We start from the raw sequence: 17,507 nt of genomic DNA on the forward strand, positions 1-17,507 counted from the left end.
TTGCATTTCACGAAATGTCGCAACTTTTCTGGAATTGGAGTTGTAGTTAGAACCTGCAAATTGATTCAAAAGGTTAAATCACAAACCCATCCACAAATGCAAATTTGTAAACTCAAAAAGTTAAGACATTGATTTCAGGCAACAGAGAGGTCCTCACAGGCCATAAAATAATAAAAAAAAAAGTTACTCCTCCCTGCTCCTAGAGGATGTAAGGAACTGTGCAATCGCTTAAGATGTTCAGTGAAATGAGAAAGTAAATCTAAACCAGGAATGATCTCTGTATGATCTTACAATTATTCACACTCAGTCAAGAGTTTAAGGTCACGGAAGAATTGAGAAACACACTTTAACAGGTAAGTCTACATAGATTTTTTGAATGTAGATTTTCTGTGAGTTTTCTGATTAGAGTTTTCTGATTATAATACATGTGTTTTTTTGTTTGTTTGTTTTTTTCATATTTTATTTTCAGCATCCATGTCCTTCAAAGATGAAGTTTATTTGTTTGACCTACCTTATTATTAGTGGAATTACTGATTCAACATCAGGTAAGCATTTGTATTTAAGTGTGTGTTTATGTGTAAAATAAAGAGGAAGAGATAAATAATAAGTAACTTATATAAGGGACAATGTACAATCAGCCGGTCATAGTCCAACTGAATGTCAAGATTGACCAATCAGAATCAAGTATTCCAAAGAGCCATGTAATAATTAATCAAATCCAAGAAAGTGTAAACAGGTAGTGTTTTATGCAGTTCAATGCAGTGAATGAATCCTCAGCTGAACAGATGCTGAGCTGAGGTTTGTGTGAGGAAATGACAGATGCTGCTTTACCTAGAAACATGTTTTTAGGAAAAATGTGTCTTGTATTGTTTCTGGTGTAGGATTGTCACATCAGACATTTCTTATAATGAAGATAAGAATTATTCAGTGCATTTTAACTTCTAAATCTGTAAAACAAATTGTCTACTGCTTCTAATTTAAAGGATGACAGTTCATCATCCCTTTAAATGTCATTTCATGTTATTTCAAACCATATTTCTTCTCTGGAACAAAAAAGTAGATATTACAATGTTTACTCTATTTTGCTATTTTGCATAAAATGAAAGCAAATAGTCACCAGGTCCTGACAAGTTTCACAAAAGCCAAAAACTACCATAAAATGATCAGATAATAGCTTTTTGTAAGGAACAGACCAAACATTTTGTTGTCATTATTATTTCACTGTTGCTCTAATGTGAAATATGATGTGTTGTGATATGTTTATATGTGAGAACCTGTAATGAGTGGTGTCAATGACATTAAACTTTTACATTTACATTTAATTATTTAGCAGACACTTTTATCCAAAGCGACTTGCAAATGAGGATGAACTGAAGCAATCAAAATCAACAAAAGAGCATATGCAAGTGCTATGAGAAGTCCTAGTTAGCCTAATGCAGTATATATAACGGGGTTGTTTTGTTGTTGTTGTTGTTATTCATTTAATAATAAATAAAAAGAAAGAAACAGATACAATAGGAAAAAAAAGAATAGAGAGAAAGCTAATGTTAATAGATTAAACAGAATTACAATAGAGAGTGCTAGAGTTAGACAGTCAAATATAGATGAAAGAGGTGTGTTTTTAGCAGCTTTTTGAAAATGGCTAAGGACTCAGCTGCTCGGATTGAGTTGGGCAGGTCATTTAACCCGGAGGGAACAGTTAATGTGAAAGTCCTTAAAAGTGATTTTGTGCCTCTTTAAGATGGAACAATAATGTGGTGTTCACTTGCAGAATGCAAGCTTCTAACAGGCACATAAGTAATTAATTACAGATAAGGGTGCAGAGCCAGTGGTGGTTCTGTAGGCAAACATTAATGCCTTAAATTTTATGAGAGCAGCTATTGGTAGCGAGTGCAAATTAATGAACAAATGAACAGAGGTGTGACATGCGTTATTTGCAGCTCATTAAAAATAAATCTTGCAGCCACATTCTGGATTAATTGAAGAGGTTTGATAGAACTGGCTGGCAGACCTGCTAAAAGAGCATTGCAATAGTCCAGTCAGGACAGAACAAGAGCTTGAACAAAGAGTTGTGTGGCATGTTCCGAAAGAAAGGGCCTGATCTTTCTAATGTTGTCAAGTCAAGTCAAGTCACCTTTATTTATATACTGCCTTTAACAATACAGAATTGTGACAAGGCGGCTGTAGAGTATTAAATAGGAAATAGTACATTAGGGCAACAGTAAACACTCAATTTTCAGGTAAAGATAGTTAATCAAATACAATAAAATAAAATACAATATTGTGTGAAGATAAAGTGAAGATAAAGTGTCCCCAACTAAGCAAGCCAGAGGCGACAGCGGCAAGGAACCAAAACTCCATCAGTGACAAATGGAGAAAAAAACCTTGCTCAGTCGGGGGGTCAGTTCTCCTCTGGCCAGACGCAGAGGACTCACCAGGTCCCGTGGTCTTGTGCCGATAGCCGTCTAGGTGACGAGGTCTTCACTGGGGATCCGTCTCTGGGGCTCATCTAGTCGATGTGGTCTCCACTGACATTCAGGGCTGTAGAAGTCGTCTCTAGGTGCTGATCCACCATCTGGGCTGGGTACAGACTGGATCTGTTGGTTAATGTGACCTCGGAATAAGAGAGAAACAGACTAATATTAGCGCAGATGCCATTCTTCTGACGATGCACTGAGTACATCGGGTGTTATGGGAAGTGTTCTCGGTTCCGGTTGACCTAATTAGTGCAGCCTAACAATCCTTTAACAGATTTGAATTATAGAAATGTGTTAATGTGTTATGTGTAAACCAGGTTAAAGAGATGGGTCTTTAATTTAGATTTAAACTGACAGAGTGTGTCTGCGTCCCGAACAGTGTTGGGTAGATTGTTCCAAAGTTTGGGTGCTAAATAACTTAGAAAGCAATCTTTTGTAGTAGAAGTGATGGTTCTACCATACTTGTAATAAGGAGTTGAATTTACAGTTTTAGTTATCTGGAGTATACACGAGACTAGATAATGATCAGAGATATAATCACTTTGCTGCAGAATCTCAACGGCATTGACATCAATTCCATGTGACAGTATTAAGTCTAGAGTATGATTTCGACAATGAGTGGGACCTGACACGTGTTGTCTAACTCCAATAAAATTTAAAATGTCTGTAAATGCTGCTCCCAGTGCATCATTTTCATTATCAACATGGATGTCAAAGTCACCTACTATTAAGACCTTATCTGTAGCCAACACCAGCTCAGATATAAAATCAGCAAATTCTTGAAGAAAATCTGTATGGTGCCCTGGTGGCCTGTATACAGTAGCAAGTACAACCGCATGGGGGATTTATCATTAACACTTGTTTCTCTGGATAATGTTACATGAAGCACCATTACTTCAAACGAGTTATACTTGAAGCCCACTCTCTGAGAAACACTGAAAATATTGCTATAAATTGTAGAAACACCTCCCCCTTTACCTTTTAGACGTGGCTCATGTTTATAACAGTAATCATTAGGGGTAGACTCGTTTAAGATAATGTAATCATCTGATTTTAGCCAGGTTTCTGTCAAACACAGCACATCTAGGTTATGATCAATGATCATATCATTTACAAAAAGCGCTTTTGTAGAGAGGGACCTGATATTCAAAAGGCCAAGTTGTATCATTTGTTTCTCTGTATTATGTACATTTTTTATTTGTTGAACATTGATTAGATTGTTACTCTTAAATTGGTTTAGACGTCTTTTGTATTTTCTAGCTCGGGGAACAGACACAGTCTCTATAGCATGATATCTAGTTGAAAGGGTGAGAAATAACTGATTTTGGTGACGTGATTCAGCTAGCAGATGGTCGGTTTAGCCAGTCTGTCTGCTTCCTGACCTGGCCCCCAGTTAGTCAAGTGCAAACTCTAAGACTATATGCCATATTACTAGAGAGAAGAGCGGCACCACCCCTGGAGGGATGAAGACCATCTCTTTTCAACGGGTCAGGTCTGCCCCAAAAACTTGTCCAATTGTCTATGAAACCTACAGTCAGGTCCATATATATTTGGACACTGACACACTTTTCATAATTTCGGCTCTGTATGCCACTAGAATAGTTTTAAAATAATACAATCAAGATTAAATTGAAGTGCAGACTTTAAGCTTTAATTCAAGGGGTTGAACAAAAATATAACATAAAATGCTAAGGAATTACAACCATTTTTATACACAGACCCCCCATTTTCAGGGGCTCAAAAGTAATTGGACAAATAAATATAATCATAAATAAATGTTCATTTTTAATATTTTGTTGAGAATCCTTTGCAGGCAATGACTGTCTTAAGTCTGGAACTCATGGACATCACCATAGACTGGGTTTCCTCCTTTGTGGTGCTTTGCCAGGCCTTTACTGCAGCTGACTTCAGTTGTTGTTGGTTTGTGGGTCTTTCTGCCTTTAGTTTTGTCTTCAGCAAGTGAAATGCATGCTCAGTCGATTTGAAATCAGAAGATTGACTTAGCCATTGCAGAATATTCCACTTTTTTACCTTTAAAAACTCCTGGGTTGCTTTTGCTGTATGTTTTAGGTCATCGTCCATTTGTACTATGAAGAGCCGCCCTTGGCCTTGTTTGCGCCTTGTGGTAAACCCTCTCTATTTTGCTCTCGTGAAGTCTTCTCTTAATTGTAGACTTTGACAGTGACATGCCTACCTCCTGGAGAGTATTCTTCACTTGGCTGGATGTTGTAAAACTTCTTTAATACCATGGAGAGGATCATCAAATCATCCACTATATTGTCGTCCTTTGTGAACGTCCAGGCCTTTTTATGTTGTTGAGCTCACCAGTGTGTTCTTTTTCTTCTTAGAATTCACCAAACTGTTGATTTGGCCACTCCTAATGTTCCTGCTATCTCTCTGATGCATTTCTTTTGTTTTTGAAGCCTAACAATTGTCTGTTTTACTTGCATGCAGAGCTCCTTTGACTGCATGATGGGTTCAGAGCAACAGCTTCCAAATGCAAATGGCACACTTAGAATCAGCTCCAAACCTTTTACCTGGTTAATTTATGTAGAAAAAATGAAGGAATAGCCCACAACTGTCCATGAAACAGCTTTTGAGTCAACTGTCCAATTACTTATAGTCCCTTGAAAAAGGGGGGAGGTACATATTAAAGAGCTGTAATTCCTTAACCTTTCTACCAATTTGATGAGACTGCCCTAAAAATTAAAGCTCAGAGTGTGCACTTTAATCCCATATTCATTGTATAACTGTAACTTGAATATGTTTTGGTCAACAGCTAAAATAATAAAAATTGTGACAGTGTCCAAATATATATGGACCTGACTGTATGTTATTCTGCGGGCACCACTTAGACATTCAGCCATTTAGTGACGACAGTCTGCTATGTATCTCGTCACCACGATACGCAGGGAGGGGGCCAGAGCAAATTACAGTGTCTGACATTGTACTTGCAAGTTCACAAACCTCTTTAACATTATTTTTAGTGATCTCCGACTGGCGAAGTCGAACATCATTTGTGCCGACGTGAATAACTGAATTTTACTGAAATCTTACTGAATTTACGTTTAGCACTAGCCAGCACTTTTAAATTTGCCAAGATGTCAGGCGCTCTGGCTCCCGGTAAACATTGGACTACGGTGGCTAGTGTCTCTATTTTCACGTTCTGTACAATAGAATCGCCAATAACTAGAGCACTTTCATCAGGTTTCTCAGTGGGTGCGTCACTGAGTGGGGAGAACCTATTTGATGTTCTGACAAATACAAGTCCTGCACAGTAGCCAGAAGGATTTTGAGCCATTCCTTTCGCAGAACAGTGGCCAGGTCACTATGTGATGTTGGTGTATGAAAACATTTCCTGACTCGCTCCTCCAAAACACCCCAAAGTGGCTCAATAATATTCAGATCTGGTGACTGTGCAGGCCATGGGAGATGTTTAACTTTACTTTCATGTTCATCAAATCACTCTTGTCACCAGTCTTGCTGTGTGTATTGGTGCATTATCATCCTAATACACGGCACCACCTTCAGGGTACAATGTTTGAGCTATTGGGTGCACATAGTCAACCTTCACACTCTGCTCTTATTGGTGGAATGTGCGATCAGTAAAGACTGGCCACCAGGCTGCATAAATATAGCCATGAAACCTCCAACACTATATTGGCCAGTGTTTCAGTTTCATTGTCCAACCCCTGTATGTCCCTGCATTTATCACATGTGAATCCCTCGCTGCCGACAGAGATTGATAAACTATGCATATGACAGGTGCTGCAGGTTACCAGGAAAGGAGAAGAAGCCATTACTCACCGTAGTTGTTGAACAATTTCAACTCACCACTGTTGTTTGATGAACTTGTGAAGAAAAAGCAGGGGGAGAAAGCAACAACGGTTGTAGAGGCGGATAGAAAAAGTTAGTGTTGGGTTTGAGTCCACCTAAGTCGAGTCCGAGTCGAGTCGAGTCCGAGACGAGTCCGAGTCCAAAATGGGCCAAGTCGGATTCAAGACCGAGTCCCAAAGGCCCGAGTCCGAGTCGAGTCCGAGTCCAAGTAAACATTACTGTTTGTCAGTATCTTAACATTGTTTTAACCCAAAGCGTTCCTAAACCCGGTCCTGGAGGGCCGGTGTCCTACAGAGTTTAGCTCCAGCCCCAATCAGACACACGTGAACCAGCTAATCAAGCTCTTACTAGGGATACTAGAAACCCCCTGGCAGGTGTGTTGAGGCAAGTTGGAGCTAAACCAAAGACCAGGACTGAGCTTGGGCACATTTACAACCAGTAAAATGCAATGTCAATTGAAAAGCAAAAAAAAGCAAACCTCTAGTGGATCTTGCCATTTTGATTTTTGATTTCACAACATCTCATGATTAGTGTCCATGTTCTGCTTAGCAAACTTAAAGTCATGTAACAGAAGTCATAGCTGACTTATGTCTTGTGACATATTTTAGAGTGAAACAGGTTTTAGAATGTGATAAATTATAGGGCGGAACTTGAATTATTCGTTGATATAGTAAATGTATAAATTCAAGGGTGAGGGTAAAGAAGTAGGTATCTTGTTTAATGGGACCTTAAGAGCAGAAAATGTTCCTCTTTTATTTCTGATTGTGTCTGTGTGTGTTTTGGGTTTTATATGACACTTTTTAATCTTTACAGTGGTACACACTGTGTAATGTAACTATAAATGCATTCAAAAAACTCACACCTGTTTTATTTTTGAATGCATTTATAGTTATATTAATTACAGTAAATTACATTATATAAAGAAAATTTGATGATGTGCCATTGATTTATTAGAAAATCATGCACACCCAAGGTGGTTTTGGACCCATTAAAACTATTGCTGCAAAGATGTTAGAAAAATTATTTTCTTTGAAACTTGAAACTGCCACCATGTTTAAAAAAAATAATAATTTTAATACAGCAAAAACTAATCAAGTAATGTAAGTAAAACATTCTTAAGCTGAAGGCAAGTAAACACTCCAAGTAGTCCTCTTACTTACAAATAAAAGGATAAATAAATATATTAATCAAAAATACAAATGAAATGGTATTTTTTTTAAAATAGGATATTTTTTACAGAAATAGACTACTACAGACATTTTAATAAATGTTAAAATAAAACACTGCAAAATCTTCACTGTATACATTAAAGACGATTCTTATTAAAGTTAATAAGTGATTCAGTCAAGTAAAGTGAGTGATTCTCACTCCAAAGATTTTAGAGCGCTCGCGCTATAATCCTTCGATTAGATTGTCAGGACGGCTTATTTGATGGTTGCCTAGCAACATAAAAAAACCGCAACGCACTGCTCTTTTTTTAAAAGTCACCAGAAAAAGGCCGCGATCACACCGAACGTGTTTTTGCAGCGAGAGGCGCCTTTTTTAAATTGTTTTCTATCCACAAGTTTCCGGGGGGCGCTACTGTAAAAAAGAATGTGGGTACAACTTCCGGTAAGGTGGTGGACATAGTATACCAATGGTATTTTGTGTGCTAATTTTAGACCATTGTTTACTTTGTAAAGATGCACACATTTATGAGAGATGTCATTACGTTCTTATGGACAACATATGCACTATTCAATGGGTAAATTAATTTATCATTGTCAGAAATTCAACAAACAAACACACACACACTGTTAGGCTTTTATTTGTGCATATAACATGGACCGATCTATGGGAATTGTGGTGAATGCGTCTTCCGACGAGAAGGGTATTCCTGCACAACCGGAGGTCCTGAAACTACAGCCTCCGGTTGTGCTTCCGACAGAGCTTTAGTCTTTTGGCTGCTTTATTTTTTACTAACCACCAGAACCACCACTAACCACCGCGCTGTTTTCGACACTTCGAAGCTCTGAATCTTTTCCCGAAACAGTCAGAGGAAAGTCTCGGTGCTTCACGAGGCTTCATTTGCCCGTCACTCCTGTCAACCGTTGCTTGTTTACTTTGAACCAGAAGATGCTCCCACTTTTGACGCAAGGCCTCATGGGGCGTAGGAAACTTGTGGATAGGCAGTGAGCGTAACGGTGTGTTCACACGGGGCGTCAGCGTCAACGCTTCCCATTAACTTTGAATGGGTGACGTCAAGCGTTGCCGAAAAGAATTGTGGATCCGTCGGCGGCGCTTCACTGGCGTTGCTCGCGGCAGAAGTTGAGAGTTTTTCAACTTCTGCCGCGAGCAACGCCAGTGAAGCGCCGCCGACGGAAGCGTCAGCCAATCAGGATCGCTCTATGCAAATACAGTAGCCAGGCGGCAGCCAATCACGTTCATCCTGTTCAAGAGCAGCAAACTGAGGATAAATTTTAAAATGGAGGAGAAACTAATTATTGCGGTGGGCAATCACCCGGTCCTTTATGACCAATCACTTTTTATGTACCGGGATTCATACCGGAGAGACCAGGCGTGGAAGGAGGTGGCAGAGGCCGTTGGTGAATCTGGTGTGTATTGGACCCGTGAATGATAACTACCATACACAGAATGTACCGCCAAGAATAGCACGCCATCAGAAATTTAGGTTAAATTTCATATAAAAAATTGGCGTCCATGTTGACTGACAATGAAGCTGTATCCGAGTTTTTGTTGTTGAGTTCCTATCTAATTTCATTGGCTGACGCTGCTATGACCATGGCGTCAGTGCCAAACTTCAGCCACGCCTTACGTCAAGCGTTGACGCTGACGCCCTGTGTGAACACACCGTTATGCGCGCTGTTTATGCGCCGCGGGCGCCTCGCGTTTTTGCCGGAGGATTCTGAGCGCCTGAAGTTGAAAAAAAAGCAACTCTGAGCGGAAAAGCGCCCGACGTCATCGCACTTTTTTCCATTGTCCAATCGAATGAATGGAGAGGCGGGCCTTCTGTTGTGGTGACGAAAGTTTTACCGACGCTTAAAAAGTCCGGAGATTGCCGTGATGGAGGAGAAACTTTTGGTGTCTATCGTGGGTTACCCAGAGCTGTATGTTTTAATTTTTTTGCTGATATGACAGTTTACTTAACAGCTAAAAACCATAGATTTGAAAGCGCTAGTGCTATAATCCTTTGATTAGATTGACAGGACGACTTATTTGATGGTTGCCTAGCAAAATAAAAAACCGCACTGCTCTTTTTTAAAAGTCGCCAGAAAAAGGCAGTGCAGTGCGCCTCGCGTTTTTAGAACTAAAACGTGATCGGGGCCTTACGCTGCTGTCGCTTTAAGATCTGACGCACAGATCAAATATTTTGGCGCATCAGTATTTCTCTCAACTGTTCAGGTTTACTTAAGACAAAATCGACTTCATTTACATGAATAATCTCTAAGACGAGCATGTGTGTAGCAATAACAGACCCTGTTAGAAGCGAAAGAGAACTCGGCATTCGTACACTGACTGAGAGGTGCGTTCTGTGAGCGCGCTTTGAGTGTGTGCGCACATAAACCCGTCGGCTTTCAAGTAGCCTACTGGACAAGACTTAAAACACATGCAAATACGGAATATCACTTTCGTACGGTGGCCGGGAAGTGCAAAACAACATTACAAAGTGTGAAACACTTTTACAAAGCTCAAGACAAATTTACATTTTGGAAAACATTTTTACCTATCATAAAACACAAGTACATGGGAAAAACGATTTTACCAAGGACGAAACAAATTTACATTTTAGAAAAAAAAAATAACAAGACGCAAAACACTTTTACCAGTCCCGAAACAAATTTACAATGACAGATTCTTTACGGAAAGGGAATGTACCACACACCGGAAGTGACGCAGTGAAATGTGTTGCGTTGTTGTTGGTGAGCGCGGCAAATTCGTGTTGTGGAGTAAATGGCGTAAATAAAGTTTATGGTGACCGAACATGGACTGCGGCAGAGGGATGTTTTGCCCGTTTTGTGGCAAACACATGAGCAGCTTAACGTGGTTTTGCTTTACGTGTGGTCGGTGTTTGGAGTTTCTAAAGCACGCGGACCAGACGGAAACACCAGACATACTGCATCAATGTGTTCAATATTTTAACGAGGGTCACTCACCTCCGTGAACGTTTGTGCTGGTTTGGTGTTTAAGATATTAAACATTATTTTTTTGACCGTGTGACGTCACTTTCGACCCCATGTTGCCCAAATCGCTCCAAACCGGCGCAGTTCGTTTGTGCTCGATTTGTGCCCGTTTGTGCCGTTAAAATAAATACTGTATTTGTTTTCCTTCCCTAGATATAACAAAAATATTTTCGGGGCTGTGACGTCACTCTCCAACCCCGGTTCGTCTAAATCACACAAAACTGGTGTCATTCGTTTGTGCGGTTGAAATGAACGTCGAATATATTTCTCCTTCTTAGAAATAACAAAAACAATTTGAGGCAGTGACGTCACTCTCCACCCCATGTAGTCCAAATCTCTCCAAACCGGTGCCGTTCCTTTGTGCTCGATTTGTGCCGGTTTGTGCCGCTAAAATAAACATTGTACCTAATTCCCTTCGTTAGAAAAAAACAAATACAATATGGGCCAGTGAGGTCACTCTCCACCCCATGCCTTCCAAACCTCTCTTTAAATATAACGAAAATTTCACTCTCCACCCCATTTAGCGCCACTGCAGAGTTTAAAAAAACAGTTAGTGTTCATGCTGCCTTATAATTTTACATTTTGTCAGCTCCAAGTTTGCAGTAACTTTATATTTCAAATTGACTAAATTTAAATTTAAAGGCAGAACACTAACTTCAACAAAAAAATCGTTATAATTCGGTTGTGTTCGATTTGTGCCATTAGAGTATTAAACATAGATTCCCCACGAATATTCGTTAATATTTTTAATAGCAAAGTGGCTGTATTTATTTTCGTTTCTTTAAGTTATTTTAGAAATATGTTTGGAACATTTTATGTTTGTTAAATTCTTTTTTTTTCTTTGCTGACCAAGCTGCCAGCAGCAGACAGTGAGCTGATAGCCTTCTCAAAATCAACACTTGCCTAAAATAAAATTTATAGATATAAAACAATTAATGCATTTCACAATATTAATTTAAACATTCCACATATAAATGTGCGCTTTTAGGTGCATTTTAATCCATGAGGAGTGTGGAAACTACAGCACGCAGATATGGAGGCGCCGGCAATATCGCTTGCGATTTTTTAATTAATATCTACACGCCATCATTTTTGCTAAAGGTAGGAGTAATACATTATTCGGAACTGCAACGAATCTACTTTGATTTGTGTGCACTCACAACATCAACAAAACATTCGTTTTAATTAAATTTAGATTTTTTCAACATTCAACATGCATTAAAATATATACAAATATGTACAAATATAGATTTACCTCGTTGATTAGCAATTGTGATTAGCTACAGTAGTATCTATCAATTTCTTGTAGTCTTTTTCCAATGACCGGTAATTTTTCCTGCCATGCACACATTCAGTAGTCTATAGCTTGAGCCTATTTTATCTACGAGCCCCTTTTTCGTTTTCTTAAGCAGTGCGGTAAATAATCGTTTATAAGGGGGACAGAAAAACTTTACCATATTAGCTATTAAAATGCAGTCATGCCATGCAATTACTTTTAGGCTACATGTTTCCTATAGATAATGGTATATTAAGTGCTTAAGTTTTCTCCCTTTAAATATCAATTTTTAAACGAATTTTAGTCACAACCAGGATTTCTGGCACAAATCAGCACAAATAAACACGCCATTTTGTGTGGGGAGCGCTTTGAATTAGGCTATATAATTACATACAGGCTATACAATTTATTAATAATTTATTAATTTAGTCAAATTTAAATATGAAGTTAGTAAAAACTAACTTGAAAAGACTAAATGAAAAGAGTACATTTTAAATTTTAACGCAGCACGAACACTAACTTTTTTAAAACTCTGCAGTGGCGCTAAATGCAGTTGACAGTGAAATTTTCGTTATATTTAAAAAGAGGTCATGGTTACATAGTTTCTTTTAGCGGCACAAATCTAGCACAAAGGAACGGCACCGGTTTGGAGAGATTTGGAAGGCATGGGGTGGAGAGTGACGTCACTGCCTCAAATTGTTTTTGTTATTTCTAAGAAGGGGAAATATATTTGACGTTCATTTCAACGGCACAAACCAGCACAAATCGAGCACAAACGAATGACACCAGTTTTGTGTGATTTAGACGAACTGGGGTGGAGAGTGACGTCACAGCCCCGAAAATATTTTTGTTATATCTAGGGAAGGAAAACAGATACAGTGTTTATTTTAACGGTACAATCGAGCACAAACGAACTGCGCCGGTTTGGAGCGATTTGGACAACATGGTGTCGAAAGTGACGTCACACGGTCAAAAAAATAATGTTTAATATCTTAAACACCAAACCAGCACAAACGTTCGTTTTTGCGGCACAAATCAGCACAAAAGAATGGCATAGTTTTGGTCATTATTTCTTTTTATGGGGTGCCAACTTCACGGAGGTGAGTGACCCTCGTTAAAATATTGAACACATTGATGCAGTATGTCTGGTGTTTCCGTCTGGTCCGCGTGCTTTAGAAACTCCAAACACCGACCACACGTAAAGCAAAACCACGTTAAGCTGCTCATGTGTTTGCCACAAAACGGGCAAAACATCCCTCTGCCGCAGTCCATGTTCGGTCACCATAAACTTTATTTACGCCATTTACTCCACAACACGAATTTACCGCGCTCACCACCAACAACAACAACACAACACCTTTCACCGCGTCACTTCCGGTGTGTGGTACATTCCCTTTCCGTAAAGAATCTGTCATTGTAAATTTGTTTCGGGACTGGTAAAAGTGTTTTGCGTCTTGTTAATTTTTTTTCTAAAATGTAAATTTGTTTCGTCCTTGGTAAAATCGTTTTTCCCATGTAATTGTGTCTTATGATAGGTAAAAATGTTTTCCAAAATGTAAATTTGTCTCGAGCTTCGTAAAAGTGTTTCAAACTTTGTAATGTTGTTTTGCACTTCCCGGCCACCGTACTTTCGTGATAATGTATGGCGTCAACTGTTTGTAATTGTAATGCATCGAGAAACATTTACATGTACATTTCCGTAAACTGTCTCTGGATTTGGATGGACTCCGCATATTTTCGGAGTCCGAAATGCTCGAGTCCGAGTCAAGTCCGAGTAAAATGCATCCGAGTCGCCTAGAAATTGTACTCGAGACCGGACTCGAGTCATTAGTGAATAACTACACAGGAACAAATAATGCACTTTTAACATTCTAGTAACTAAGATTGACTAACAAGAAATTCTGATTAATGAGTCAGTAATAGTGCTCAGTTGAAAGTGGTAGCTAATCAGTATCTACTATTTTCCATAGCTCCAAAATAACTACTATATACATGTTTATAATTAATGTGAATGATGCAAAATGTGTAATTAATTCTAAAGTAACCCACTAGTAATACCAAATACTTGATATATACCAAATACTTAAGAAGGAATTACTAATCATTTGGATCCATATTCTAAAGTGAAGATCATGATAACTCTATAGTAATGACTGAAATCATGGTAAGCTATTGAGGTATATGTAAGGTTTTGGATAGTAATGACTCAAGTGTTACTACATCCTTCTAAAGGAATTACTAATTATTTGGATCCGTATTCTAAAGTGAAGATCACGGTAACCCACTAGTAACAACTCAAGTGTTACCAAAGCCATCGGAAGTATGACTATCCAGAACCTTACAAAAACCTCAATAGTTTTAATGGCATTAGTCGTTACTAAGGGGTTATCATGATCTTCACTTTAGAATACGGATCCAAATAATTAGTTCCATAATTAATTCCTTCTGAAGTATTTGATAATAGCTGAGTCATATCTAGTGGGTTACCATGATCTTCACTTTGGAATTAATTACACATTTTTCATTTTTTACATTAATTGTGAACATGTATAGCAGTTCTTAGTAGTTCTCTGGGAGATATGAAAAAAATCATTTGTCATTTGTTCCTGTGTAGTTATTCATTAATGACGGAATTGTATTCTAAAGTTTTAGAAATGTGCAGTTTCATCAATCACAACTTCAAGGCTTCTGTTTGTTTTTGAAGAAGTTGAGTTGTCAAGTTATGGAGCACTTTTATGGCTTTTTTTGTCCTATTGGAGGTTGACAACCCCTTCTATCCGCCCAGCATGGTATGAACATTATACATAGTTGTCTCTTTTTGTTGAAAGTCAGTCATATAAGTTTAGACCAACATGAGGGTGCACTGCCTTCACTATACGAAGGTTGTGTTATGCCCACAGGAGGAGACTCCTCACCAGCTTGTACATAGGGTGCGACCTAAGTCCCTCTTGGTGGTTTAAGTAGGCCACATGTTGTTTGAATGGACCAGGACGTGGTGCCCTCTCAGATTTGGCAGGAAGGCTTTGAGTGCCAGAAAAAAACTGCCATCATTTTAGATAAGCCAGTGCTGCTACAGGATCAACCAGGAGCTGAATGTTAGTCTGGTGTTGCACAGTGCATCCCAACCCAAGTGACTCCTTTCCTTCTGGAGATCAGCCCCAGATAAAGCCCATACTGGATTCAGGTGGTGAGGGGCTGGAGTGAATTAATGTTCATGCTGCTATGAAGAGGAGAAGTGCTCTTGCTGTGAGGGCTTTTGTTTTTTATTTTTTTGGTTCATTTTAACATTGGTGAAGACTCATTTAGCAGGGAAAACCCAAAACTGGCAACAAACACAATGCCCCCAATACCCTGGAACTGAACAAGATGCATCAAGATTAGCTGGATAGACAAAAGGAAGTAGCGCATTCTCTGCTGAGACTGCTGTCAGCATCATAATCCACTGCAAAAGCTCTTTCAAGGTGAGCAGAAAGGCTCCCTCTTCTTCTTTGGAGTCAGTGAGGAGATGATCATCACACTGAAGGAAAAAGATTCTGATTAAATGACATTAAGCATCAACTTATTTAGGTAGATGCTAAAAAAGCAGTTGTCTGTGCAAGTGCACAGATGTGATTCAATGCAGGCTTTAGTATTTTGGAGAAAAAGGAGTTTCCTCAAAGCATCAGAAACAGTGAACCGTATCAAAAGGGAACCTTAATGACACACATTTTACACTTGTTTTAATTATTGTATAACAGAACAGTATGATGTGGTGGGACCAGCAGCCCCTGTATTTGCTGTAGCTGGTGAAGATGTGATTCTGCCCTGTTCAGTCAAACCCAACATCAGTGTTGTGGACATGAGAGTGGAGTGGTTTAGACCAGATCTGAAAGACTCACTAGTGCATCTCTATGAGAATCATGAAGACAGAAATACAGATCAGATTCAGTCCTATAGAGAGAGAACAAAACTGAATCATCAAGAACTACAGAGAGGAAACGCATCACTCAAACTCTCATCAGTCCAAGTCTCTGATGAAGGACGTTACAGATGTTTTATTCAGTCCAAATCCTGGTATGATGACACAACTGTTGTTGTCAAAGTTGGAGGTGAGTAAACCAATGAAAAACACACACACACACACACACACACACACACACATATATATATATATATATATATATATATATGTATATATAGGGGTGTGCACTCAGTGAATGTTCTTCATCTTGGTCTCTGTAGCTGTAGGACGTCCTCCAGTGATCACTGTAGATGGGTTTGATCATTCAGGAGGGCTTCATCTACAGTGTGAATCTGAAGGTTGGTATCCTGAACCTGATCTTGAGTGGCTGAACAGTGAAGGAGTCAGTTTGAGTTCAGAAAAAACAGAGATGCAAAGAAACACAGATGGTTTCAGTGTGAAACACACCATCACTGTACATCACAGAGAAGACAAGATTCACTGCAGAGTCAAACTGAGACATCACGTGCTGGAGACACTGATTGTGACCTCAAGTATGTACTGGCACGTTTTGTTGTGACATTTTTATGATATTTCTGTGGTTATTTGATGCTGTAGTGTAGATCAATTAAAGTGTAACTTAGCAGATTTTTAACTTGCTTTGTATTGTTTGAATGTCGTAGATGTAAATAAACAAGCTTTAATTTTTCTCCTAGTTATGTGTATCCCGGTTTGTTTTTTAGTAAACCTCCATGGGATTATGCAAAACACACCCAACTCCGGTGGAGTTTTGATGAAATTAAAAATCTTTTACATATACAACATTCTAACAATACAAGTGGGTTGAAAATTGGCGAAGTTACACTTTAATTCTGAAATGAACGCATTACATTAGGGTACGGAAAAAAAAAAGCATCAGCAGCATTAGTTTTAATTGCACTTTTTTGTAACTGTGTAAGTATTATACAAATGTATCTTGTTTTCATTATTAATCATTTTTAATCTAGCAGTTATAAATGTTTGACTGCACACAATGTGCTCAATGGGAGTCACTGTTTTGTTTTGCAGGTAAAAGTTTTAATCCTTGGAGGACATCAATCATCTTGAGCTCAATTACCTTTGTGCTCATTCTGATAGCTGGAATACTGATATATGTGTTTGATCATAAATACAGAGGTACATTTTTTTCTTGAAAGTCATTAACTTATTTTACTATAAGTTATTATTTCACTATTATTTCACACAAAAATACTGTGTTTAAGGGCAAAATAAAAATTTGTATTATTTAAATATATAAGACTGCAAATAAATGCTACAAATTGTTTTATTTACAAAAAACTAAAGTATGTGATAAAACAGAGCATTAGACGTCACGTCATGCTCATAATTTAGTGGAAAATGAATAGGAATGACGATTCTTTTAAAAAAATATGAAAGCAATTGGAAACCATCAATATTTCTCTAAATAGGAACACTTTTGGACTAACGGACATTGTTTAGTGAAGCCCTGTGATCACAAAGGGAGCAGATGTGACTGAATATGAGTCCTTATTTCATTTGAAATATCAATAAATACTATACCATTTTTTGCCAACTTTAATCTGTAATTACAATGTAATTACTCGTGTTCTCAAACAGAGTATGTTTGGTTGAATAAAAAAGACACAAAAGTAACTCCATACATTTCATCCATAAATAGTTAATGAACAAACATGTGTATTCATATACTTTTTGTCATATGAAGGACAGTGTATCTTAGGTCAAGTCAAGTCAAGTCAAGTCACCTTTATTTATAT

General features: G+C 38.3%; 1 protein-coding gene across 1 annotated transcript; it reads left to right on the forward strand.

Moving 5' to 3' along the window:
- The first annotated feature begins 221 nt into the window (after positions 1-221).
- Positions 222-16,967, forward strand: LOC127162008 (butyrophilin-like protein 3). Its single transcript, XM_051104782.1, has 5 exons — positions 222-353; positions 470-545; positions 15,509-15,859; positions 15,993-16,265; positions 16,780-16,967. The coding sequence occupies exons 2-5, from the start codon at positions 488-490 to the stop codon at positions 16,902-16,904; spliced, it is 807 nt and encodes a 268-aa protein (XP_050960739.1). The 5' UTR covers positions 222-353; positions 470-487; the 3' UTR covers positions 16,905-16,967.
- Positions 16,968-17,507: the final 540 nt, after the last annotated feature.

The sequence above is a fragment of the Labeo rohita genome, unplaced genomic scaffold, assembly GCF_022985175.1.
Source record: "Labeo rohita strain BAU-BD-2019 unplaced genomic scaffold, IGBB_LRoh.1.0 scaffold_80, whole genome shotgun sequence".
Lineage (NCBI taxonomy): Eukaryota > Metazoa > Chordata > Actinopteri > Cypriniformes > Cyprinidae > Labeo > Labeo rohita.